At 39.8% G+C, this 26,804-nt stretch overlaps 1 protein-coding gene and 1 long non-coding RNA gene across 2 annotated transcripts in view; one reads left to right on the top strand and one right to left on the bottom strand.

Annotated features, from left to right (window-relative positions):
• Positions 1-26,804, top strand: part of POLA1 (DNA polymerase alpha 1, catalytic subunit) — a 311,394-nt gene that overhangs the window by 177,867 nt on the left and 106,723 nt on the right. The window contains exon 35 of the mRNA XM_084869425.1: positions 21,475-21,591. Within this exon, the coding sequence (XP_084725551.1) occupies positions 21,475-21,591 (117 nt within the window). The remainder of the gene's footprint in view (positions 1-21,474; positions 21,592-26,804) is intronic.
• The window catches only part of LOC311614722, a 520,998-nt gene that overhangs the window by 396,322 nt on the left and 97,872 nt on the right, over positions 1-26,804 (bottom strand). The gene's annotated exons all lie outside the window — the stretch shown is intronic.

The raw sequence follows: 26,804 nt of genomic DNA, 5'->3' as shown, positions 1-26,804 counted from the left end.
ATCCTGATTTTCTATTCTGTACCCCAGACCCGTGGTTCTTTTTTCTCCATTTTTTTTATTAAGGTATTATATGTGTACATATCTTACTATTGCTCCCCCACCCCACTCTCATACATGCCCTCACCCCCCAGTGTTTTGTGTCCATTGGTTATGCTTATATGCATTGCATTCAAGTCCTTTCGTTGATCTCTTATCTCCCCCACTTCTCCCTAACCTTCCCACTGTCATTTGACAGTCTGTTTGATGCTTTACTGTCTCTGTATCTATCTTTTTGTTCATCAGGTTATAATGTTCTTTGTTATCCATAAATGAGTGAGATCATGTGGTATTTTTCTTTCCTTGACTGGCTTATTTAACTTAGCATAATGCTCTCCAGTTCCATCCATGCTGCTGCAAATAGTAAAAAGTACTTCTTTTTTATAGCAGGGTAGTATTCCATTGTGTAGATCAGGGGTCTTCAAACTACGGCCCGCGGGCCACATGCGGCCCGCAGAGGAGTCTGATCCGGCCCGCCAGGTTTTTTGGGCAGTGAGCGCAGCCGAGGTGTTACAGTAGGAATTAGTAGTTCATATAGTCCGGCCCTCCAGCTCTCTGAGGGACCGTGATCTGGCCCCCACTTTAAAAAGTTTGAGGACCCCTGGTAGATGTACCATAGTTTCTGATCCAGTCATCCGCTGTTGGGCACCTAGGCTGTTTCCAAATCTTAGCTATTGTAGATTTGTGCTGCTATGAACATAGAGGTGCATATATCCTTTCTGATTGGTGTTTCCAGTTTCTTAGGATATATTCCTAGGAGTGGGATTACCGGGTCAAATGGGAGTTCCATTCTTAGTTTTTTGAGGAACAGACCCATGGTGCCCAGGCCAGCAGCAGCAGTATCACCTGAGAACTTGTTAGAGATGCTAATTCTCAGGCCCTGCTCCAAAACCTATTTGAATCAGAAATCTGGAGTGGTGCCCAGCAGTCAGTGTTATAATGCTCCCTGTGATTCCAATGTGCAGCCAGAGTTGAGAATTCCAGATCAAGGAGGATTTGGAGCAGGGATAGCAGGTGGGTTTCATAGTGAGTGCCTGCTCTCATCTTATAATATATATGGGCCATTGGGGAGGGAGTTGGAATGTAGTCACTTGCTAGGTATTTGCCATTCCTGATTTTGGAATTTGGGTTATTTATTGATATTATAGAGGGTTGGATGTTGCAATTCACAAATAGAAATCAAGAAGCATCCTATCCAGTTGGCCAAAGTGGGGAAGAGGGAACAGGAGAGAAGGAAAAACAAACAAAATACTGGAACAGAAGCAACAAAAGGTTGCGGCAGGAGGGATAAAGTGTATAGGTAAAGTGTTATAAGTGAAGACATTCCAGATAGATTATCAAATAATGCATCTTGGCCCTGGCAGGTTTTGCTCAATGGATAGAGTGATGCCTGTGGACTGAAGGATCGGGTTTGATTCCGGTCAAGGGCACATGCCCAGGTTGCAGGCTCCATCTCCAGTGGGGAGCGTGCAGGAGGCAGCCAGTCAATGATTCTCTCTCATCATTGATGCTTCTATATTTCTCTCCCTCTCCCTTCCTTTCTGAAATCAATAAAAATATATTTTAAAAAATAAAATCTTTCATTTGGGCTTCTTAAAGAAGTTCAAGTGTCATGGGGAGTTTATGCCCACTTTATGGTCTAACATCAAGTCTATTTGAAAAGTAATGTAGGCTTGTTCAACCTTTTATTGTTTGGCATTAAAGGATGCATTTCCTCTTGACATTTGGACTTTTGATAAGAATGTACTTTAATACAGGTATCGTAAATTCGAAATGAGGTAGGCCAGAAAATAAAATACATTTTCCAAGTATAAAGAGATTGGCACTGACTGAGAAGGAGTTAATGTGTCATGTTCTTTTGATTTCTACTCCTCCAGAGAAATCACAGTATCTGTAATTTCGAAGGCATATTCTGAAGAATGTTATATTGTGATTTCTCTAAGCTGAATCTTTGAGATCTGTCTGGGAGTTTTCAGGCCTGACAAAATAAGAACGGATTCATTATAGTATCAGGTTCATTTGATTTTTCAAAAGTTAGTGGAAATATGCAGATCCCTGGAGAAACTCCTTTTGCTCTGCCTGGTTTATAAGGCAGATGGAGGAAAGCAGGCTGGGCTGTGTTGAGTGCATCGGGAGCTTCTTATTTTTCAGATCTCAGCAGTAGAAGTTCTGCAAGCCCTTTCTGTGTGTGTTTTCCTTGTCTCATCGTAAAACTACATTTTCGTGGGAAAGTCAATTTTGATCATTTCCAAAAAGCTAGCCCATATAACAGAATGTATGCCTCTTAGAAAAAACAAAACAAAACTGTGCCTTTACTATAAAATAGAACCTGCCTTTCATATCTGACCAAAACAATTCTGATGTAACTTCTGTAATTATCACATTTATTACAAGAAAGGTAAATAAATCATCACATTTATTACAAGAAAGGTATTTTTGAGACCACGTTTATCAAAATGTGGCTTTCATTTTGGTATTAATTTCTGAATACCGGCTTTATATTTTTAGGTTGTTGTGGGAATTGGGCTCTCTCTGGGTATAAAGTGGTTTTCAGCACACTGGTGGTATTATTGAACATCTTCCTCAAATGGCAAAACCGCATGCATTTCCCCAGCTTTTTGGATAGACCACATTTAATCATTATTTACGGGGGAAATTTTATGGCTTTTTAATTAACGTTATTTTCTCGTCTTATATTCTGGCATTGACATGATGAAACTTCGTCTCAGTGCACAGACTTACCTCGTTGTATTGCCAAGAGGAAAGAAGTGGCTTTTCTGCAAAGCTAAATAGTTTGGACTTCATTGTCTGCTACGAAACAGCTGCTGAGACCAGAAAAATGCCGTCTCATCATTGAGCCTGGGGTGTCCAGAAGAGGCAGGGAAAAATGACTGGAGCTCCTGTCTGCCCTGGCACTCCCCTCCTTTCTTTTCATTTTCACTGCCCTGAGGAGCGGGGGAACAATATTCTGCAATTAAGGGTTCCATTAAGTTGAAGAAAAGAGCAAATGGGAGATGTTTGTTCTCCAGGCTGAAAAAATTTGTCGGGGGGTTGGGGGGGTGGGGGGGGGATAGTGGTAGTGGTATAGTGAGAGGTGGGTGGAGAGACGAAGTCAGGGCTGTTTGTTGAATATACTGTTAAGGACTGTTACCATCCTAATTAATCAAGTTAGAAATTACAGCTGTAGTCGGTTTCCCCCCAATTCTTGTTATCAATTTTCTTCTCTTTTGAGACAAAGCAAATATAAATTTTGTGTTCATTTGTCATTCGTTCTTTGACTTCAGCATCTCTGAAAATAACAATGTAGCACAAAAGCCCAGTATTTACCTAGTTGTAATGTGGGTTGCCATGGTGTTTTGCAAATTATTGCAATTATGTTCACCATGCGAGTCGCCCTTGGTAACTGGCGAAAAAACTGATAATCCTGTTTTGAACAAAAGGTCAAATTGCTGAATAGAAAGTCTTGATTAACTAAAAGATGTACAAAGTGGAATTATTTCCTACCATTCAGAAATAGTTCTTGATCGGGTTTGGGGGAGGTGGCGAGTAAGTACATCTGATTACTGAAGTACAAAGCATTGAAAGGATGTTGTCTTGAGCCTTTCATGTAGTCTTAATGGTGGCTTTTTTGTCAAATTTACCCATTTGCGGCATTGAAAGAGGCAGCTGCATTTAAGCTGGAGAGACGGTGCTTTTTCAAGAGTTCAGTGCATGGAAAGTTCTCAGCAGTGTCTGCAGTTTACCAGTAGCCCCCGGTCTATTAAAACTGATGTGCCGCATTTGAGCCCATTGCTCCCGTACTTGTGAACCCCTCTGGCTGATGATCTAATAAAGTGCTCTTACCGGACAATCTCTGATCAGCTACTTAAAAAGGAGCTTTGAGGGAGGGGGCAGGAGGGAGAAGCCTCGCAGGCAGGCGCACTTGGTGTAGGCCGGGCGGGAGATGTGTGGCTGAACCGAAAGGCTTGTCGTGAATATAATCTGTGCTGAGGTATTTGCCATGGGTTTTGGGGTTTTGTGCCCCAAATCCTCTAAGCTGTTTTTTTTTTTTGTGTGTGGTTTTTTTTTTTTTCTGGAAGGAAATCTTAATTTTATTCTACGTTGAATCAGATAAGTTTAGAAATGTCTTTTTGAAATTCAAAAATCCACCTTTGTGGATTTGTTTCTGCAATCGCGGGCCTTCGTCAAATACATGATTCTGTGTTTATGGCAAAGCCGAAGTTTCCCTGGTTACATCCAAAGATGCATCTCTTCTTTTCTGAAGCTGGCAGATCAGCTCGGGGGGGGGGGGGGGGGGTGAATTTCGAAAGGGAGGGGGTCTCTTTTTTTAATGGCCACCTGAAAAATCAATTCTCAAAACTTTTGAGAGTGTGTGAAAGTGGCATGAGAGCAAGGGAAACCTTAACAAGTTTGTGAGTTTACATTCGGCATCGCCTAGCAACCCCCTGGCTCAGCCAGATCTCTTGTCTACCCTTAGTTCTGTTTACAGACCATTCAAACAGCCCTTCGAAACCATGAAAGATATTCAGTTTCATTAGTACCACTCTCAAGGAGAAAATAATTAAAGTTAAATGAACAAACATTGCCTGGTGATGGTTTGAACTCCATGCTGATTTTAAGATGCCCTTTGAGGCCGTTGCATATATAGTGCAGTTTTAACATTTGCTGCTCTGTACCCAAAGGCATATCACATTAAACCATGCCAATCAATTCTAGCCTGCAAACAAACAAATAATAACAATTACTTTTAGCTAGGCTTGAGCAGAGAAAAGAAACTCTGCTCGTAATAAGGTTCGAGCATGCCTTCCTGATTGAATTTTTTTAAAAATTGATTCCCACCCTGGACATGCTGATCCGTGTGTGCACTGAATAAAGCCAGGGGAGGGGTTTCATCAATATGTCCCCAGAAAAAAAGTCTGGAAGGAAATACTCTAGGGAACAAAGCATCTCTCTTTAAAACTGGTTTGCTACCCACCTTCAGAGATCCAGCATCATAAAGAAAAGTGTTCAAATCATCTTCCATCGAAGACTCTGTGGATCTCAGTGAGTGGCTTAATTTGATAAATTATTCTAATACCACTAATACATGCCCTGCCACTTTCTACTCGAGAACTGCTTATATGCTTAAATTGACCTATTTTTTGAAATTTCTGGACTAGTCTAAAATGTTTTAAAGAAAAAACGGTTTTAATGTGCTCTTTTTTCCCTAAGCACATTCCCAGAAAATTCATCTTGGTTACAGTGAAACATGGTATAGCTCAAGGTATTTTTCAGATGGATTGGTGATTTGATTATATTGAAAGCTCTTGTCAAAACTGTCTTCCCTCATTAATAACGGTTTTCTGATTATAAAAACAATACACACTTGTAGACATTTTAGAAAATACAGAGACAGAAGAAACCACCAAAAGGGAACCAGTGATGGCATTTCAGAGTATTCCAGTCTTTTTTCTGGGTACATATTGATGAAACTAAACCTTGAGTTTACTGTTGAAGTTTATTTCTTCATTGTGTAATATAGTGGAGATGACTTTTTTTTTCCAAGGGTGAGACTTGAGAGCAAGGTCAGTGGTGGAAGTAATTAACAATTTATTCTTAGCGGCTTCATCACTAAAATAATATAAACACCAGAGTAGCCATTTTACCATTCCATTTTATTTTCCCCCCTTTTTCTTGTTGAAATGACTATATGCCTTAACTGGCGCATCCACTTATAAGCATTCATGTTGGAAAGTCGGACATTCATCACAGTTGGAATATTACATCCCCAAGTCACATAGTGAAAACAAAAGTCTTTTGTGAAAAGATTTGTAGTACAATAGAGATTAATGGAATGTGGAGAGGAAAATGCTTTCCGTTTCACATATAAAATGAAAGCAGGGCCGCTCACAAACCTTGTATTCTTATTATTTGTATTTTCTTAGCTCTCTAACATCCACAGTACATGGCTGGGTTGCATGAGCTCTTTGTGCTTTGTTGACAGTTGACAGACAAAGCGAAATTATTCCTGAAGCAAGGTACTGTGTACTTAGTTGTGACCTATTATAGCCTACGAATGTAGCTTGCTTTTGAGTTGGATGAATAGGGAGAGTATTTTATACAATAGGCTTGAATATACCAGGAGAGATTTTTCAGCTGCCCATACAGAAAGATACATGTTCACCATTGAACCCCCTCCCCAAATGTAATCTTCCATATAAAGTAATTTAAAGTATATTTTGCCCAGTTGCTTGCGTGGAGACCATTTTAACTGTTCTTGTATTGTCCTACAGTGGTAAAATAAAATTGCTGGTAATTGTTGGCTTTCTCCGCTCACAGCATAGCAGGAGAAGATGGTTTAATGTCCCTCAGGTACATCTTCTGGTGCTCAACCTCTGATTGCAAATTAAAATAACATAGCTGTGGTATTGGATTTGATGTGAGGCAAAGCAGAACAACTTGCTAATTTATCATGTAATATACAATCGCAGAGGTTAGAATGTGTCCACTTGTAGTGCTATTCTGTGTGTTTAAATGAGGAGCGCTGTTTGCATCTAACCTATCATAACAGTTGGGGTGTGCTCCATTATCTTTTCAGCAAACTGATGGCACAGTCTGGCCCTTGCACAAATGATCAGATCAATAAGTCTCAAATAACTTGGATGAAATGGCATGTGACTGTTCATTTAAAGACATATCTTACTTTAAAAATCAATTTTAATAATATTCAAAACTCTCACATTGACCGACAAAGCACTTTCCACATCTGTTTTGATAATTTTTAAAAAATAAATTTTTGTATTAACTTTGGTGAATAGTCAGTTTGTATTTTTTCCCCCTGAGTTTCTCTTTTCATCTCCTACCCTGGCACCTCTCTGAGACTTAATAATCACCCTTTGACGTGCCAGAATGCTGTAGTGTTGAAAACTTAACTTTAAATGCAAAATTATGTTCCTGTTAAAATTTCCCCTGGAGATCTTAGGGAAAATTTCTCCCAGTTTTGGGTGCAAATGTGGGTCAGAAAGCAATTTGTTTTTTTTATTTCTGGAAGTCCCGAATCACAACATGTCATTCTTCAAAGGCAGCTGCGGGCCCATACTGTGCTCTGTCTATAAGAAGACCCATTTTATGCTGGGGATAATTCTGTGACAGAAAAATTTCACTGCAAGGGAACCCCAGAACATGTATAAATGGTTTTTGGTGGAAAAGGGTCTCGTGTTCTTAAAGTGCACTAGTTTGGGGATAGGAGGTGGTTAGGCCACTATAGAAAAACTAGAGGCCCAGTGCACGAATTTGTGCACAGGTAGGGTCCCTCTGGGTGGCCTGCAGGGATTCGACCGAAACCCCCAGTCCAGCACGCCTGCTACTCCTCCTATCTGCTGCTCCCGCTCATCCCGCCCCACTGTGCCTGTCTCGGGCTCACGCCCAATCAGTTACAATCAGGAGAGGCTTGCACTGTTGCAGCATTGCTCGCCAGCCGTGAGCCCTGCATCTGGCGCCCTCCCAAGGGCAGTGGCCTGTGGGATCGGGCTGAAACTGGCTCTCCAACATCCCCCCAAGAGGTTCAGGATTGCAAGAGGGCACAGGCCAGGCTGAGGGTCCCCACCAGTGCACGATCGGGCCAGGGAGGGACTGCGGGGGGCTTCGGGGCATGTCTGGTTCATTTTGCTCAGTCCCAATCAGCCAGACCCCAGCAGCAAGCTAATCTACAGGTCGGAGCATTTGCCCCCTGGTGGTCAGTGCATGTCATAGCGAGCTGTTGAGTAGCCTTAACATATCATTAGCATATTACACTTTGATTGGTTGTTCAGTTTTGCCATTTGGTCTATTTGCATATTACCCTTTTATTATATAGGATAATGATATGATGAACTCTGAGAGCGTGTGAGCTGGCAGACCTAGCCCTGTGACCCTGTCATCGTACTCCTGGAGAGCCATTACAGTTAAATGAAATCATATGTCACTGCTTTACTGCGTTGTTTCTCTTGAAAATCTCTGTGAATTCCAAGTAAAGCAAAGACCACCTCCTCTTCTCTCACCATCCATTCTGCCATCTGTAACGTCAAATCCAGTATAGTTTTTTGTTTTGTTTTTGTTTTTTTTGACTTCAGAGAGGAATGGAGGAGAGATAGAAACATCAATGATGAGAGAGAATTATTAATCCACTGCCTCCTGCACGCCCCCTATTGGGGATTGAGCCCCCAACCTAGGCATGTGCCCTTGACCAGAATCGAACCTAGGAACCTTTAATCCGCAGGCTGTCATTGCTCTATACTAGGGGTGTCGAACTCAATCAGAGAAGGGGCCAAAATCTAAAATCCAGCCTAAATCGCGGGCCGAATGGTTTACTGAACAGTCATAAACTGACAATGTCATAAACTGACAGCGGAGTGCAGTGATGACAGCGCGGTGCGGGCCACATTGCAAGGCCTGGCGGGCTGGATTTGGCCCGCGGGCCTTGTGTTTGACACATGTGCTCTATACACTAAGTCAAACCAGCTAGGACTCCAGTATAGTTTTATCAGAAAAAACCTGATCATTTCACTTATATGGACTACGTAGTTGTATTATTTTGCAGTCAATTTGAGATGCAGCTCTGCCTAATCTTACCCATTATTCATCATTGGGATTCTCTATTTTGGGATAATACCATGTGAAAGTTGACCTGGCTCTTACCACATTTGTATATTACACCTTTAATAGTACTTTGTCAGCTATAGCCAGCCCAGCACTGGTTTTCCCAGTATTGGTGGCATATGTAGGATAATAATATTTTAATTTATTGAACTCTGGGTGGGTTTTCTTATCTGATCCTCTTAACAACTCCAGTAGGATAGGTGTCATTCCTTCCTGTTTTATAGACAAGGAGACTGAAGCTTAGAGAGAGATTTGGTGACTTATACAAAATTACACATTAATGAACGAGAGAAACACTCAAGCCTGGTTTTTCATAATCTCAACTCTGTATTCTTCATTGACTGTGAACCTTTGTGCCGGAGATGGTGGCGGACACTACCAATCCAAAGCAGGTTACTTCTGGGGGCCTGACCATCATTCAAGGAGGTAACATAAGATGGCTCAGGGATAGTGCAAAGCGTGTGTGCTCACTTGTAACTGGGGTACAGGGAGCAGTCCCTGGTGGGTGGGGAAATTTCAAAGGAGAGGAAGGAAAGTGGTGGTCAAGGAGTAGACGTTTTAGGCAAAGCTTCTACAGCATGAGTACAGACGAGGAGCTGGCAATGGGCAAAATGTGATGAAGACGGTGAAAAAAAATCTGATGTGGCAAAGAGTGTATGTAAGAGAATAATGAGAAAAGAGGAATAGGATGAGGCTGTAAAAATCGGAAAGCCAGACCAAAGCCTGGCTTCTTAATACTCTCTGGAATAGGGGTGTCGAACTCAATCAGAGAAGGGGCCAAAATCTAAAATCCAGCCTAAATCGCGGGCCAAATGGTTTACTGAACAGTCATAAACTGACAATGTCATAAACTGACAGCGGAGTGCAGTGATGACAGCGCGGTGCGGGCCACATTGCAAGGCCTGGCGGGCTGGATTTGGCCCGCGGGCCTTGTGTTTGACACATGTGCTCTGGAAGGTACAGTCGGGGGATGGGAGTGGGAAGCCACACTTGGCATTGGGTGTGGGAGAGAATGGAGTCAGGGAAACCCTGTAGCGGGCTATTGCAATAGATCAACTCTGAGGTCTGGGCTTGGGTGAGGTTGGTAATAATAGGTCTGTAAGGCCAGGGGGCAGACTTGGTGAATGATTGGAAATGGGAGAAGGGCCCTTGACCTATTTGATTCGAGAATAAGAAATATGCCCAGCCAGCATGGCTCAGTGGTTGAGTGTCGACCTATGATTCCAGATCAGGGCACATGCCCGGGTTGCAGTCCCAATCCCCAGTGTGGGGCGTACAGGAGTCAGCCAATCAATGATACTCTCCCCATTGATCTTTCTATCTTTCTCTCTTCCTCACCCTTCTCTGAAATCAATAAAAGTATTTTTAAGAGAATGAGAAATACTGTGGACCTGGACAGGTGGCTGAGTTGATTGGAGCATTGTCCTATATACCAAAACGTCTTGGGTTTGATTCCTGGTTAGGTCACATACCTAGATTGCAAGTTTGCTCCCCAGTCAGGGCTCATACTGGAGGCAACCAATCAGTGTTTCTCTGTATCTCCTCTCCCTCCTTCCTTCCACTCCTCCCTCCTTCGCTCCCTCTGTCTATAGAAATCAATAAAAATATATCCTCAGGTGCCGAAACCGGTTTGGCTCAGTGGTAGAGCGTTGGTCTGCGGACTGAAAGGTCCCAGGTTCGATTCCGGTCAAGGGCATGTACCTTGGTTGTGGGCACATCCCCGGTAGGGGGTGTGCAAGAGGCAGCTGGTCGATGTTTCTCTCTCATCGACGTTTCTAGCTCTCTATCACTCTCTCCTACTCTCTGTAAAAAATCAATAAAATATATTTAAAAATATATATATATATATCGTCAGGTGCCGAAACCGGTTGGGCTCAGTGGATAGAGCGTCGGTCTGCGGACTGAAAGGTCCCAGGTTCGATTCCGGTCACGGGCATGTACCTTGGTTGCGGGCACATCCCCAGTAGGGGGTGTGCAAGAGGCAGCTGATCAATGTGTCTCTCTCATCGATGTTTCTAACTCTCTAACTCTCTAACTCTCTATCCCTCTGTCTTCCTCTGGTGAGGATTAAAGAAAAAAAAACAACAAAGAATAAGGACTGTGAATTTTAGGCCCTTATTTTCCATGAATATGCATTTTTTTTTATCACTTCTATGCATTTATTTATAGAAGTCTCCCCTTATCCATGGAGGATACATTCCTCACTGGATATCTGAAACCACAGATAGTACCAAGCCTGTGGTATATTAATTACATGTACTATACTTCTTCTTATGCATACATACCTATGATAAAGTTTAATTTATAAATTAGGCACAGTAAGAGGTTAACAATAACTAATAATAAAATAGAAGAGTTATAAAATACTGTAATAAAAGTTATGTGAGTGAAAGTTAAGTAAAATAAGAGTTAATTGCTCAAAAGCACTATGGTACTCCACGGTGGTCTGATAACCAGGATGGCTAGTAAGTGACTAATGGCAGGGAGCGTTTAAAGTATGGAGTCACTGGCAAACGGGACGATTCCCATCCGGGGGGCATGGAGCGGGACTGCACAAGATTTGATCCTAGCCGAAACCGGTTTGGCTCAATGGATAGAGTGTCGGCTTGGGGACTGAAGGGACCCGGGTTCAGTTCTCTGGTCAAGGGCATGTACCTTGGTTTCGGGCACATCCCCAGTAGGGGGTGTGCAAGAGGCAGCTGATCGATGACTCTCTCTCATCGATGTTTCTAGCTCTCTATCTCTCTCCCTTCCTCTCTGTACAAAATCAATAAAATATATATTTTTTAAAAATCAGAAATGATAAAATAGCTATCAGTTAAAAAAAAAAAAAAGATTTGATCCTATTCAGAATGGTGCATAATTTAGAGCTTACACATTATTTATTTCTGGAATTTTTCTTTTTAAAAAAATACATTTTACTGATTTTTTTACAGAGAGGAAGAGAGAGGGATAGAGTTAGAAACATCGATAAAGGAGAATCATCAATCAGCTGCCTCTTGCACGCCCCCTACTGGGGATATGCCCGCAACCAAGGTACATGCCCTTGTCTGGAATCAAACCTGGGATGCTTCAGTCCACAGGCTGATGCTCTATCCACTGAGCCAAACCGGTTTCGGCTATTTCTGGAATTTTTCATTTGATATTTTCAGACTGGGTTGACCCAGGGTTAACTGAAACCACAAAAAGTGAAACTGTGGCCCTGGTTGGTTGCTCAATGGTTAGATTTTCTCCCCATGGACTAAGGCCATGGTCAGCGAACTGCAGCTCGCGAGCCATATGCGGCTCTTTGGCCCCTTGAGTGTGGCTCTTTCACAAAATACCATGGCATGAGCAAGTCTATTTTGAAGAAGTGGCGTTAGAAGACATTTAAGTTTTAAAAATTTGGTTCTCAAAAGAAATTTCAACTGTTGTACTGTTGCTATTTGGCTCTGTTGACTAATGAGTTTGCCGACCACTGGACTAAGGAGGCGGGGGTTTGATTTTTAATTAAGGGCACATACCTCGTACTTTGGTTGCATGTTCCCCAACCCTGATAGGGGCACATGTGGCAGGCATCTAGTTGATGTGTCTCTCTTACCTCTTTGTCTTTCTCCCTTGCTCCCTCCTCTCTGCCTCCTATGCTCTAAAATCAATGGAAAAATATCCTCAGGTGAGGATTATAAAAATAAAAAAGAAAGTGAAACTATGGGTAAAGGGGAACTACTATATTCAAAAGATATTTTTGAGTGCCTCCTATGGACCACATTTCCAGGTCTGGATGATTTTTGTGTGTGCATCCTTCTAAAAATGCCAAGTATACTCAATAACAGTTTGTGTTTAAGGGGCAACTATCAGGAACACCTTTTTAGCATGTGGGGACATATTTTAGTTAAGGCCTCAGAAACATTAGCAATCAGAACCGATCAACATTTCACACAATTTTGTTCACAATGATTTCAAGGAATCATTGTTTTGCTATTGGACAGGTGGCTTTGAAACCTTTACTTATAAGCATGGTTTTAGTAGCCCTCTGAAAACTTAATGGCCTTATTTCTTCTCACACACACAAAATTTATATGTATGTATATAAAATTCAAAATACTTTTATTTTTGCAAAATTCCCCAAATTTGTGTAGCCATAAAAGGGGGCTGCGGGAATATGTACATGAAGATATAAATTATACAAAGTATGTTAATGACCTTATTTCTGTTGGTTATGACAATTTGGCACTTTGGTGTGGCATGCATAATAAAATGACATATTTGGATGATAGACAATGTCCTTAGAGAGGTTTTGGAAGTTTTTATTAAAGCCCAAATCTTTTTATAGGTTTGACTTCCAAAGAACTACACTTTGTTGTTTTCCTCCTATTGACTTGGCCACATAGTTTTGGACAGTACATTATTTCCCAACATGGGAAATGAACATTAGTTTAGTTTTGTCTCTGAGTAGTGATTCAAAGTAAATTTACAAAATGTTAGTATTTTCATTTGCTTCATTTTTTACACTCATGTGAGGTGAATTTCACTGTGACATCTTGCAATGGATGGTTTGCCCCATTGTGGGATTTTTTTTTCAAAGACCTGGCATATTTATTTTTAAGGACACAAATGTTCTTTGAAAGGCAGATTTAATACAGCCCGTTATTATTTGTTGCGGGGAACAAATGGTTAACCAAAATATACTTGAAAAAATTGAATGGAAGCAAAGCATATATTGAATAAGATTAGGGCCCATTTCCCCCATAGAAGAGTTTTGTTTAAAATAGACCATGACCAAAAGCTTAATTATCAAAATAAAACAAGAGGTATAAAGAGCTACAGGCTTTAATATTTTTTCAGCTCCAGTTCCCTTCACACAGTTATCAGCATGTTTAATTTCCAAGCATAATAGCGCTAGTTATTGTTGTCATTTGTAAAGGGAGATTAACAGATAGTAAGTACAAACAAACCCAAATAAGTACTGAATAGAGAGAGGTGACAAAGAAGAAAAGACCTCTTTAATGTTAATTATAACTGGTAGGAAGTCTAGGCAAATTATATTATCTGTTTTCTATATTACTGGAAAGGCCATTTAGTTAGTAACTCTGTCAGAGATAGTTGGGTGTTTGCTGTAGAAACAGGTGAGGTAACAATTTAGATCTCCCTGGTTGGCAGCTCACCTAGTGAGTCGTGGAGTTGCAATAAATGGATGGAATCAGGTTTCAAAACCTGAAAAGAAAGTTTTAACTTCCAGGCTATATTCTGGTGCTTAATAATTTATTGTCTCAAAAACGTAACAACTCCAGCCCGGCTGGTGTAAGGTCATGGTTCGATTCCAGGTCAGGGCACATACCCAGGTTGTGGGCTCCATCCCCAGTTGGGGGGGAGAGCGTTCAGGAGGCAGCCAATCAGTGTTTCTCTCTCATCATTAATGTCTAGCTCTCTCTCCACCTCTCCCTTCCTTTCTGAAATCAATAAAAAAAAAAAAAGTATATTTTTTAAATGTAGCAACTCCAAATGAATGATAAAAAGAGACATCCAGTCCTACATTTTTCATGCATGGTTTGCTTGAAGTCTACTGTTTCCTTTATTAATATGTCTACATGGTAACCAGAAACAACTAGTCTGACCTTTAGTGTCAATAGGCTGCATTTAAAACTTAATATCTGATGCTGCGGTCAGCTCTACTATCCCCCTTGGTATTCTCCATACCTAGAATAGACTAAACCAAAGTATCTTGTTTCTTTAATTCTGAGAGGCCATCAATTGTGAGCTATATCTTAATAGCTTTTTCAAAGGAAATACAAATACATCAGTATATGTACATGTCAATTGTAAATGCATTTGAGTTTTAGAAATACCCTGTTTCCCCGAAAATAAGACAGTGTCTTATATTAATTTTTTTTCTCCCAAAGTTGTGCTAGGTCTTATTTTCAGGGGATGTCTTATCTTTCCATGCGCTAGGTCTTATTTTCGGAGGATGTCTTATTTTCGGGGAAACACGGTAGTAAACTGTGAATAAAAATGTGTCCTTAAATCAAGAAAATGTGACCCTAAGACTATGACTATGACTATTACTATGATTCAGAACCACTGATTCTTTATTCTAGTTCGTGGTAGGATCCACATGACTCCATCCCTTCTCTGTGTTGTTTAGCATTTATAGTTGGTACCATACATGTTGCTTCTTAAAGCCAAACTACACTGAATTACGTGTATGTGTGTGTGTGTGTGTGTGTGTGTGTGTGTGTGTGTACCTTGTTGTCATGTTTGGTTTGTAATTTCCTGAAACTCTACAATATTAAATATAATTCTGGGCATCTATTAAAGATTTCATAAGGTCTCCTTGAGGCCCCCTCCGTTAAAAGTTCAAATTAAATATTAAAATATTTCAGCCTATTGACTGAAGGTAGGAATGAAGCTTACTGTGAATGTGTAGATCCCTGGTCGGCAAACTGTAGCTCGTGAGCCACATGCAGATCTTTGGCCCCTTGAGTTTTTAGCAAAACCCAGCTTAGAAGCACCCTAATTAAGTTAATAACAATGTACCTACCTATGTAGTTTAACTTTAAAAACTTAGGATCTCAAAAGAAATTTCAATAGTTGTACTATTGAGATTTGGTTCTGTTGACTAATGAGTTTGCAGACCACTGGTCTAGATGGATATTATATTCTTTAAAGGAGGCATATTTTCTTTTAGTAAAAAATGTTACAGTGGACTTCAGAAAAAATGGCAGTGGATTAGACAGACGGGTCCCGAGCCTTGTCCTGGAGCAGAAAGAAAGAACACCTGAGGGTCACACAGGGAGTAATTGTTGACAAGTTAGGGAACAGCTAAACTCCAGGAGAAGGTGGAGGACTGCTGGACGGGGTTCCCCTGACCGGGCAGCCCCCACTGCGGCTGAGTTCCCTCTCAGAGCGACTGGCTTGGTTCCCCTGACCGGGCAGCCCCCACTGCGGCTGAGTTCCCTCTCAGAGCGACTGGCTTGGACGCAAAGACCACGACATCTTGAAGGGGAAAGTGGATCTTATCGGAAGCTTGAAAAGTTACAACTAAGGCAACCATCGAACAGCTCTGAGCCCCAAAACATCGGTCCCCAATTGGCGCAAACACGCGGTTTCAGAAGAGGTCTACACTCCACCACGGAAAGGTCAGATTTTGCCTGGGATAAGGAGAGAGAGAACTACATAACCAGACATCCAGAGAAGACAGACTCTGGGGAGACAAAGAAACAGTCCACATATGAAAGAAAAGCAGGCATCACCAGAAAAGGAAGTAAACGAAATAGAGGCTAGCATAAGGTGACCAGACGTCCCGATTTTTGGAAAGAATCTTTTTTAAAATGCCGCGGGGCGCGGGACACATTGTTAAAATCAGGACTGTCCCACCAAAAGCAGGATGTCTGGTCACCTTAGGCTAGCAACATGTTAGAGAAAGAATTCAGAGAAATAGTCATAAGGTGGCTGAAAAGAATGGAAGACAAATTCGACAATATGAGTAAAAACCAATAGGAAATGAAGAAGAACCAAGAAGGCAACTGATTTCTCAACAGAAACTCATCAGGCCAGAAGGGAATGATGGAATGAAATATACAAAGTCATGCAAAGGAAGGGTCTGAATCCAAGAATTCTGTACCCAGCAAGGCTATCAATCAAAACTGAAGGTAAAATCAGGAGCTTCACAGACAAAAAAGGACTAAGGGAATTTATCACCACTAAACCAGCAATGCAAGAAATGCTAAAGGGTCTGCTATAAAATAGAATATAGGAAGTGAAGAAGGAACACAGGGGTAACAAATAAGAATGGTAACAAATAAGTACCTGTCAATAATAACTTTAAATGTAAATGGATTAAATGCCCCAAGCAAAAGACACAGGGTAACGGATTGGATAAGAAAACAAGACCCATATATCTACTGTCTGCAAAAAACCCACCTCAGAAAAAAAAATGCACACAGACTGAGGGTGAAGGGATGGAAAAAGGTTTTCTAGGCAAATAGAAATAAAAAAAGAACTGGGGTAGCAATACTTATATCTGAAAAATTAGATCTCAAAATGGGGGACATAATAAGAGATAAGGAAAGCCACTTCATAATACTAAAGGGAGCAATTCAACAAGAAGAAATCACTCTGGTAAACATACGTACCAAATGCATTAAAAAAAAAATCTGGAGGATATCAAGGGAGAGATTGACAGCAATACAATCATAGTAGGAGACTTTAATACCCCACTCTCACCATTGGACAAATCCTCTAAACAAAAAGTCAGCAAAGAAATATCAATCCTAAATGATTCATTAGACCAAATGAAATTGACATCTTCAGAACATTTCACCCCAAAGCCACAGAATATACATTCTTCTCAAGTGCACATGGGCCATTTTCAAAGATAGACCATAGGAACATAGGCAAAGTCTCTTCAAAGTCATACCAAGTATCTTCTCAGATCACAGTGTCATAAAACTGGAAATTAATTACAATAAAAATAATCCAAAACAAATCTAACACATGGAGACTAAACAGCATTCTATTAAACAATGACTGGGTTTCCAGAGAGATCAAGGAAGAAAGAAAAAACATCATGGCAACAAATGACAATGAAAACACAATAATCCAAAATCTATGGGACACAGCAAAAGCAGTTTTGAGCCTACTGCAAAAAACAAGAAACAATGGTAATAAATTACTTAACCCTACAACTAAAAGAGTTAGAAAGAGAGCAACAAGAAAGGCTCAGTGTAAGCAGAAGGAAGGAAATAATAAAGATCAGAGTGGAGATAAATGCAATAGAGACCAAACAAACAATACAAAAGATCAACAAAACCAAGAGCTGGTTCTTTGAAAGGATAAACAAGATTGATGAACCTCTATCCAAGCTCACCAAGAAGCAAAGAGAGAAGACCCAAATAAACAAAATCAGAAATGAAAGAGGTAAAATAACAACAGACCGCACAGAAATACAAAGGATTATTTAAAAATACTTTGAACAACTTCATTCCAACAAAATGGACAACCCGAAGGAAATGGACATATTCCTAGAAAAAATATAACCTTCCAAAATTCAATCAGGAAGAATCTAAACAGCTCAATAGGCCAGTAACTATGGAAGAACTTGAAGCAGTCATCAAAAAGCTTCCAGCAAACAAAAGCCCGGGATCAGACGGCTTCACAGGGGAGTTTTACCAAACATTCAAGGAAGAACTAAAACCTACCCTCCTCAGACTATTCCAAAAAATTAAAGAGGAAGAATACTTCCAAGCTCCTTCTATGAAGCCAGCATCACCTTATACCAAAAGCAGATAAAGACAACACAATGAAAGAGGATTATAGGCCAATATCCCTCATGAACATAGATGCCAAAATCCTCGACAAAATTCTAGCAAATCGGATTCAGCAATACATCAGAAAGATCATACCGTATTTTCCGGCCTGTAAGACGACCCCCTAGTTTTACAGTTAAAACATAGGTTTCGGCCTGTATTCACTGTACAAGACTACCCCCTACTTCAAAGAAAAGACTTACTTTGCCGTCAAGATCTGCGGGTAATTTTTGTGCAATTTTGGTCTTTTGCCCCCGATTTTCGGTTGACTTTTTTTCGTTTCAAAAGTCATCTTATACGCTGGAAAATACGGTACACTATGACTAAGTAGGATTTATCCCAGGAATGCAAGGATGGTACAATATTCACAAATCAATAAACGTGATACGTCACAGATTGAGAGATAAAAATCGCATAGTCATATCAATTGATGCAGAAAAAACATTTGACAAAGTCCCACACACTTTCTTGATAAAAACTCTCAACAGGGTGGGAATAGAAGGATCATACCTTAACATAATAAAAGCTATATATAACAAACCCATAGCTAACATCATACTCAGTGGGCAAAAACTAAAACCATTTCCCCTAAGAACAGGAACAAGACAGGGATGTACACTCTCACTGCTCCTGTTTGAGATATTACTGAAAATATTAGCCATTGCTATCAGAGAAGAAGAAATAAAAAGCATCCAAATTGGAAAAGAAGAAGTAAAACTGTCCTTCTTTGCAGATGACATGATATTCTACATAAAAAACCCTAAAGACTCCATAAAAAACTAACGAACTTAAGTAATTTTGGCAATGTGGCAGGATACAAAATTAACGCCAATAAATCTATGGCGTTTCTATACAATAATAGTGAACTTACAGAAAGAGAGACTAAAAAAGCAACCCCATTTACCATCGCACCAAAAAAATTAAGATACCTAGGAATAAACTTAACCAAAGAGGTAAAAGACCTATATGCTGAAAACTACAGGACACTGAAAAAAGAGAGGAATACGTAAACAGATGGAAGAACATACCATGTTCATTGATTGGTAGAATCAACATCATTAAAATGTCCATGCTACCCAAAGCAATCTATAGATTCAGTGCACTCCCCATTAAAATACCAATGGCATTTTTCACAGACCTAGAAAGAACTCTTCAAAAATTCATCTGGAATTAAAAAACAATTAAAATTAAATTTAAAAAAAGACCCCGAATAGCCACAGGAATCCTGAGAAAGAATAAAGTATGAGGGATCTCAATACCAGATTTCAAGCTGTATTACAAAGCCACTATTCTCTAAACAGCCTGTTACTGGCATAAGAACAGACATATAGACCAATGGAATAGAATAGAGAATCCAGATATCAACCCAAATCACTATGCTCAGTTAATATTTGACAAAGGAAGCATGAACATACAATAGGGCCAAGACAGTCTCTTCAATAAATAGTTTTGGGAAAATTGGACAGATACATGCAAAAAAATGAAACTAGACCACCAGCTTACATCATACACAAAAATAAACTCAAAATGGATACAGAACTTAAACATAATACGGGAAACCATAAAAATTCTAGAGGAATCCACAGGCAGAGGGCATGTATGGGAGTGGGAGGGTGGGGAAATGGTAAGATATGTACACATATAATAACTTACTTAAAAAATGGGAAAATAAAAATGTTACAGTCCGCTTTCTTTGGGCATACTAGTAAAAATGTAAAAGAACGGATTTGGAGTGCTTTGCCTTTACTTGGTTGTAACTATTTCCAAGAAGAGCCTATTCTGACGAATGAGTTCACTTAGCACAGTAATGAGTGGCGACATCCTGTAGCTTTGGATTAATGCTATTGGTGAACACATTAATAAGTGGCAGACGAAAGTCCCTAACCTAATTAAGGAGCAATTGTAGATATACTGCTCTCCTTTAGGCAGAACAAAACCCAATAGGTTGCTCAGTCTAGAAAAAGGGAACATGGTTAATAATGTCACTGATGCCTTTCTTGATCATAATTCACATTGTTCTCTCTGGCCTTCATTCTTTTGCGCATGTTGTTTTCTCTACCTAAGTTGTCTTTCCTGCCTTCTCCAACGTATACTTGCTCTTCAAGACCAGTTCAGAAGTTCTGCTTCTCCAAAGGCTCTAAGACTCAAAGACAGTCAGGTCCTTGCTTGTAGTTCCCCGACTGGGAACCCATGCAACAGGGGAATATACCTTGTTCACCTTTATACCCTCTAGTTTCCCTTAGGTATATTATGCCTAATACATACAGCACTAAAGCCCCCAGAGAACCTGAGTTTTGCTCATTCCTATTTGTGAAGTCTTATCTTACTTGTTTAACGGATATGTTTCATAGCAAACAGTGCCCATTTCAGATAACAGGCATATTGTTATCACATGTGTATTGGAACATTCACACAAGAGCAGCAAGGGGGAGTAACTACAGGAGGGAAAGTACAGAGAAGGGGGCAGTGGCTATTTGAAACCACTGGGAAAGGGTGGTCAGTTGACGTTGTCCTTGAAAACATGGCAGCCTCCAGAGAACATGTGCAAAAATGAACATGTTTTGATTTTATTTATTTATTCATTTATTTATTTATTAAATATATTTTCATTGCTTTCAGAAGGGAGAGAGAGAGAGAGAGAGAGAGAGAGAGAGAGAGAGAGAGAGAGAGAGAAACATCAATGGTGAGAGAGAATCATTGATCAGCTGCTTCCTGCACACTCCCTACTGGGGATAGAGCCCGAAACCCAAGCTTGTGCCCTGACGAGGAATTGAACCATGACCTCATGGTTCATAATTCGATGCTCAGCCATTGAGCCACACCAGTCAGGCAATGTTTTATTTTTACAATATTTTATTTTCACATTTAGCCAGTTTTTCTCTTATGCCAAGCATAGGTCTAAGCACTCTGAATGTAGTACATCACAACCACAATAATCCTGTAAAGCAGGTACTGTTGTGCTCATTTCACCAAGAAGGAAACTGATCTCAACAATCTATAATAATAAAAGTATAATATGCTAATTAGACTAGACTGCCAAACGACCTTCCAGACATCTTTCTGGACAAAGCTGGGGCTGCAAGGGCCGAGCCCCTTGCACGAATTTCATGCATCAGGCCTCTAGTTAAGTAATAATTAGTTACTCGGCTGTTGGAAAAGTCATCTATTTCTATGTGGCATATCCATTACTTTGGTAATGGTCTGTACTAATGAACTAAAACCCATTGGTTTACATCTGTGAATAATCATAAAAGATTTTAATGGAGGATATTGTCGTATGTGGGACAGAGATTGTATTTTAAGAAAAGAGAATACCATCTCATGTTATTTTTTTTTTTTTAAACTTGATGAATTGCCTAACTTTTAAGTTTGGGGCATAGATCAAAATAACACATCAGGAAAGGAAGTTAAGGACGTATTTCAGAATCTCTAAGGAAAATTTGAATGAGAAGAGTCTACCTTGATAATGACATGGGTCTTTATTTGAATTTGTTGATGGTGGCGAGAGGACTGAAGAGTTCTCTTTTTTTCTCTGCAGGGCTGGCTGATTTGTGAGGAGCCAACCTGTCGGAATAGAATTCGGCACCTTCCCCTTCAGTTCTCCCGAAACGGACCTCTTTGCCAAGTCTGCATGAAAGCTACACTTCGACCAGAGGTAAAGGTGGCGTAAATAATGCTAAAGAACGGTGTGTGTGTGTGTGTGAGTGTGTGTGTGTGTGTGTGTCTGTGTGGAGGGGGTGGGGGGCTGTGCTTGTCCACTCCTTAGCTCTGCGAAGTAGCTATTTGGAGTTTATTGGGTAGAGACACCTTACTAACATACACATATTTTTTTTAAATATTTAAACTTCAAAAAGCTATGCTTTTTTCACATCATGAATAATATTGTATTTATAGCTAAAAGAGAAACTAATTCTCATATGGGTTACTCAGATTTCTTTGGTCACCACTTTATAATTACAAAGAAGAGGTACCATTTCTTTGCAGAAACCGCTGTTACCTTTGGACTAGATCAGAACCCTTTTTATAAAGGACAAAAAACCCTCCCAGACCGGTACCCTAGAGGATTTATTTGTATGGGCTTCCATTGTTTCTAAGAAGCAGCATAGATCAGTGGTTCTCAAGCCTTTTCTCCAGCTTAATACATATACCTGAGGGATAAGGAGACTGTCATTAGTGGCTTTCAACTGGAGAGCACATGGTCTGGAATCTTCCTGGGAATTTCCTTTGGGCATCACCCAAGCACTGTTTCCCAAACTGTGGGGAGGAAAATGTTTGGGGGGTCTTGCGTGCAAAAAGGGTTTTGTAATCAAGTACATCTAGCAAACTCCGGACTAGCCAAAGTTAAAGAGGCTTATTGCAGATTCTCAGAGCCTATGAAATGGTCACGTGGGGGGGGGATGGTACGATATGTACACAGATAATAATTTAATAAAATAAAATAAAATAAAAAGATAAAATGGTCACGTGTAGTCTGCCTCACCAAACAGGGCTGCCATGTGCCTCACTTTCTACATTGGTCTGGCCCGAGGATTTGTAAGGATTTTGGTGAGAAGAGAGTGAAAATCAGAAACCTGTGATGTATTTACTTATTTTTTAACACAGAGGCAGGGTTCTTTAAGCAACTTAACTTCAAATCTTTTCACTTAAAATGGTTGATCCACAGGCTAGTTTTAGCAAAATAGTTAAGATGTATATTGTCTTATCACAAAATTTAACAAGAAGTCAGAAACTGCAAATGACTACAAATGTATTTTTTAACTATTTTGTATATTCCCTTTGTTTTATATTTATATACAACATTGTTGTATATTCCCTTGTTTTGCTTATCCATATTTTCAGTTATAATGAAAGTAAGCTTTTGTATTATCTTTTGTCAAACATCTGTCTCTATTGCTACGTAATTTTCAGTACCAAAAATTTTAAATGCAATGTTGACCATCCCTCTCATTGGGCATGTTAGGCTATTTTCACTATCTCTTTATTAGAAAACTGTGGCAAATATTTTCCTGCTTAAGTTATTTTTTGTTGTTATTTGAAATATTTCTTTAGGATACATTCTTATCAATAGTATATATCAAAATACATAAATACAATATGGTTATGATTTGTATTGTCAGATTGTTTTCTTAATGGGTTATCCCAACTTATACTGTAACCAGTTTTTAGCACTACCTTTGCAGCATTTGAACATTATTATTCACATATACTTAACTAATTTGATATGTATAAATGTGCCTTCCCTCATTTTGTAGATCTTCAATAATTAACAAAGTGGAATGTAGGTTTTCTAAAAATACAGAACACAAAGTGAGAATTAGCTGTTGTGGCAAATTCTTTTTACGTCAGTCGCATCGCAAGACTTGCATCAGCAGGTGCAGAAAGAAAACAAGACTATATCAATTTAGTGTGAGTCATCAATCCAATTGCAGACTCCAGGGGAATCACCTTGCTTCAAGAACCCATGCTGCCTTTGAGCCTTTAACATCTAGATTCTAGATCATCAAGTGAAGTTCAGCGAGAATTGAATTACTTCTTAGAAAGTCAACCAGTTTTGTGCTTGCATTCTTGGCGAAAGAAAGTAAAATGAAAGTGTACAGCTAGCCATTCAATAAGCATTGATGATGCTCCTGGTAGGCTGATGATGTTATTGGTAGTGGTTTCATACATCTGGTTATCTTTGATAGTTTATTATCCTTTTTAAATGAGCAAACCAGTGGGCATTTTGAAATAATTTCTTTTGTTTCATCCTTGTCCTAAAAAACGGTGGCATTTGGGGCAGGCATTTGTCAAAGTTATCAGCTACTCTGCCCAGAGAGAAGCTCTTATAGCTTAGCTCCTTGGGTCATATTGCAGCTCAGAACATAACCCCTTGCCAAAACAGGTTTAGCTCAATGGATAGAGCGTCGGCCTGCAGACTGAAAGGACCCGGGTTCGATTCCGGTCAAGGGCATGTACCTTGGTTGCGGGCACATCCCCAGTAGGGGGTGTGCAGGAGGCAGCTGATCGATGATTCTCTCTCATCGATGTTCCTAACTCTCCATCCTTCTCTCTTCCTCTCTGTAAAAAATCAATAGAATATATATTTTTTTTTTAAAAGTACATAACCCTTGGGAATAGCTGGAGGTTCATAGCATCCTGGTTGGTGATGCCGCCCTTAGCTGTTCTTCATAGGGACCTTGAGAGGAGGACAGCTTGTTCTTCTGGGGTTCGTTTTGAGTTTCTAGTGATGAGTCAGGAATTCCTTAATTCTGTTTCTGAGGTTCCTAGGCTTTCCTAGCAGGAGGAAGAAGCTACAACTTTCCTCACTTAACATAGCCAATATTTTTGTGACTTTAAGCAAAATGATGTATAATGAATCTAGTTTTACCATAGGTTGGTTGATACAAATCAGAGTTAATTTCCTATGGCATCTCATCAATGTTATAACAAAATAACATTCTTCGAGGACCTGTTAATAGTTTTAGAGAAGTTGCAAAATCAGTGGTACGATGGATAGGGTCACTATAATTATCATAGGGCTTTCCAACGTGTTAATTTTGCAAGATTGTGCTTATCTGTTTTTTAAGTTCTGGGTTTATAAGTTCTGGGTTGCTGTGTCTCAGTCATATTTAGTTTCATTTAAAAATTATTTATTGAACATCTATATCCTAGCACTTTGCTAGGGGCTAGGGATATATCAAATAAACAGGGCATGTCTTTATTTATGAAGCCAGTTTAACATTATATAAGCTAGTTTAAATTATATAAAATTCATTATCTGCGAGCAAAAATAGGCATTTTAAATATCTGCTTGGACAAAAGCATTGCTTTCCTTATGCTTGACTAGTGGGGACTTTAAACACATTCAAGATTGGGTTAATGGTAAAGCACTTGCCCCTTACTGTGCCAGTCTCATCCTCACATAATAAATCTCCTCTCATTTAGTGGGTTGTAGTTGGCTTGAGTACTTTCCAGAATTGACTTGTAACATGAAAACTGGCTCTACTTCCGGCTCATGTTATGAGAAGAAAGCAGAGGCAATTTTGTTCCCAGGGTTTCAGATGTGTCTCTCTTCTCAGATACCTTGGTGATTTTTTTAAAATATATTTTATTGATTTTTTACGGAGAGGAGAGAGGGATAGAGAGCTAGAAACATCGATGAGAGAGAAACACCGAACAGCTGCCTCTTGCACACCCCCAACCTGGGATGTGCCCGCAACCAATGTACATGCCCTTGACAGGAATCGAACCTGGGACCTTTCAGTCCGCAGACCGACGCTCTACCACTGAGCCAAACCGGTTTTGGCGGTGTTTTTTGTTTTAATCAGTAAAGTTTTCTTAGGTTCATAGGAATTTAACAGTATGCAAATTGCTGATCATTAAAAAATACATTATCTGGGTATTCGCTGCTACATAGGAAGTCCAAACAAATACAGGAATAAAAACTTCGAGGACTGCATAAGTTCCTAGGTGAATAGAACCCTTTTCCACACTGGTGACAGAGATGGGACTTACCCAAGTCAGAGAATAAATATCTTAATATCTCCTTATTTCAGAGACATAGTTTTGACTTAAGGTGACAAAATCTGTGTGGCTATGAGCTGAACCCACAGTGTATTCTGTGTTATATAATTCACCAAAAATAAAGCATAAGTTTGATTTTGTTTTCATTAGAGAATTCCGATTTTAAACCAAGTTCAAGTTTTTCTCACTAGTATTTCTATGAGATGAGAAAACATCTACATGAGCGAGACTCCCTGGGCCATGCTAGAAATAATTTGGGAAATTGTACAACCTCTGGAGCCAGGAGAACTGTGGTAGAACCTTTTATTCAGTTTTTTAAATTATATATGTATTTTATTGATTTTTTTACAGAGAAGAAGGGAGAGGGATAGAGAGCTAGAAACATCAATGAAAGAGAAACATCGACCAGCTGCCTCCTGCACACCCCCCACCGGGAATGTGCCCGAAACCAATGTACATGCCCTTGACCGGAATCGAACCTGGGACCCTCAGTCCGCAGGCAGATGCTCTATCCACTGAGCCAATCCAGTTTCGACAATTTAGGTTTTCATTCAACTAAGTTTTCTGAAGGCCACTTATGAGGAAAGCAATAAAATGACTTGGAGTCCTACTTTGGGATAACTCTAGTGTTTTTCACATTATCCTCAGTTCTAAAGCTGTTGAGAATTTTTATAATGGAACATGTGTACCATACTGGACCTTTGCCTTCAAGGGAGAACTTAAATGATGAACTTATAATCATTATGTGTTACAGTTTCAAAATGGCTATGGTTGAATGAATTATTGATTTGATAATAATAATTATTATTATTAGGGACACCGAGAATGTTGTCAAGCTACTGGGAGAGTGTCTTGTTTCAGCATAAAATGAAAATAGAAAAATAATTGTGATCTCTTAAGGTAGTAATCATGAGTTGTGCAGCAAGAGAACCTTAGAACCATGGTGGAAAGTCTTGGACATTTGTATCTAGTAATTAGTTACTCTTCAGTAAACTTGGTGTTTACCATGAAGGGTCTGTTGGATCTCTATTGTGATTTCAATGCACTTGTTCTTTGATGCAGGAATTGCTAAGCTCTACCTACAGCTTCTCTTACCACAAAGCAGATGCTAGCCTTTTTAATTTTTGCATCCCTTTTTATTTGAAGTGAAATCCAGATAATGTAAAAGGAACCATTTTGAAGTGAATAATGTAGTGGCATTTAGTACATTCACCTCTAGTTCCAAAACGTTTTCATCACCCCCAAAGAAATCCCGATGGTGTTAGGCTCTACAGCAGCGGTTCTCAACCTGTGGGTCGCCTAAGACCATCGGAAAACACAGATATTTACATTTCGATTCCTAACAGTAGCAAAATTACAGTTATG

This window comes from Pipistrellus hanaki (genome assembly GCF_964339955.1).
Source record: "Pipistrellus hanaki genome assembly, chromosome: X".
Taxonomy (NCBI): domain Eukaryota; kingdom Metazoa; phylum Chordata; class Mammalia; order Chiroptera; family Vespertilionidae; genus Pipistrellus; species Pipistrellus hanaki.
The sequence above is the reverse complement of the archived record's forward strand: the minus strand, read 5'-3'. Positions and strand labels throughout refer to the sequence as shown.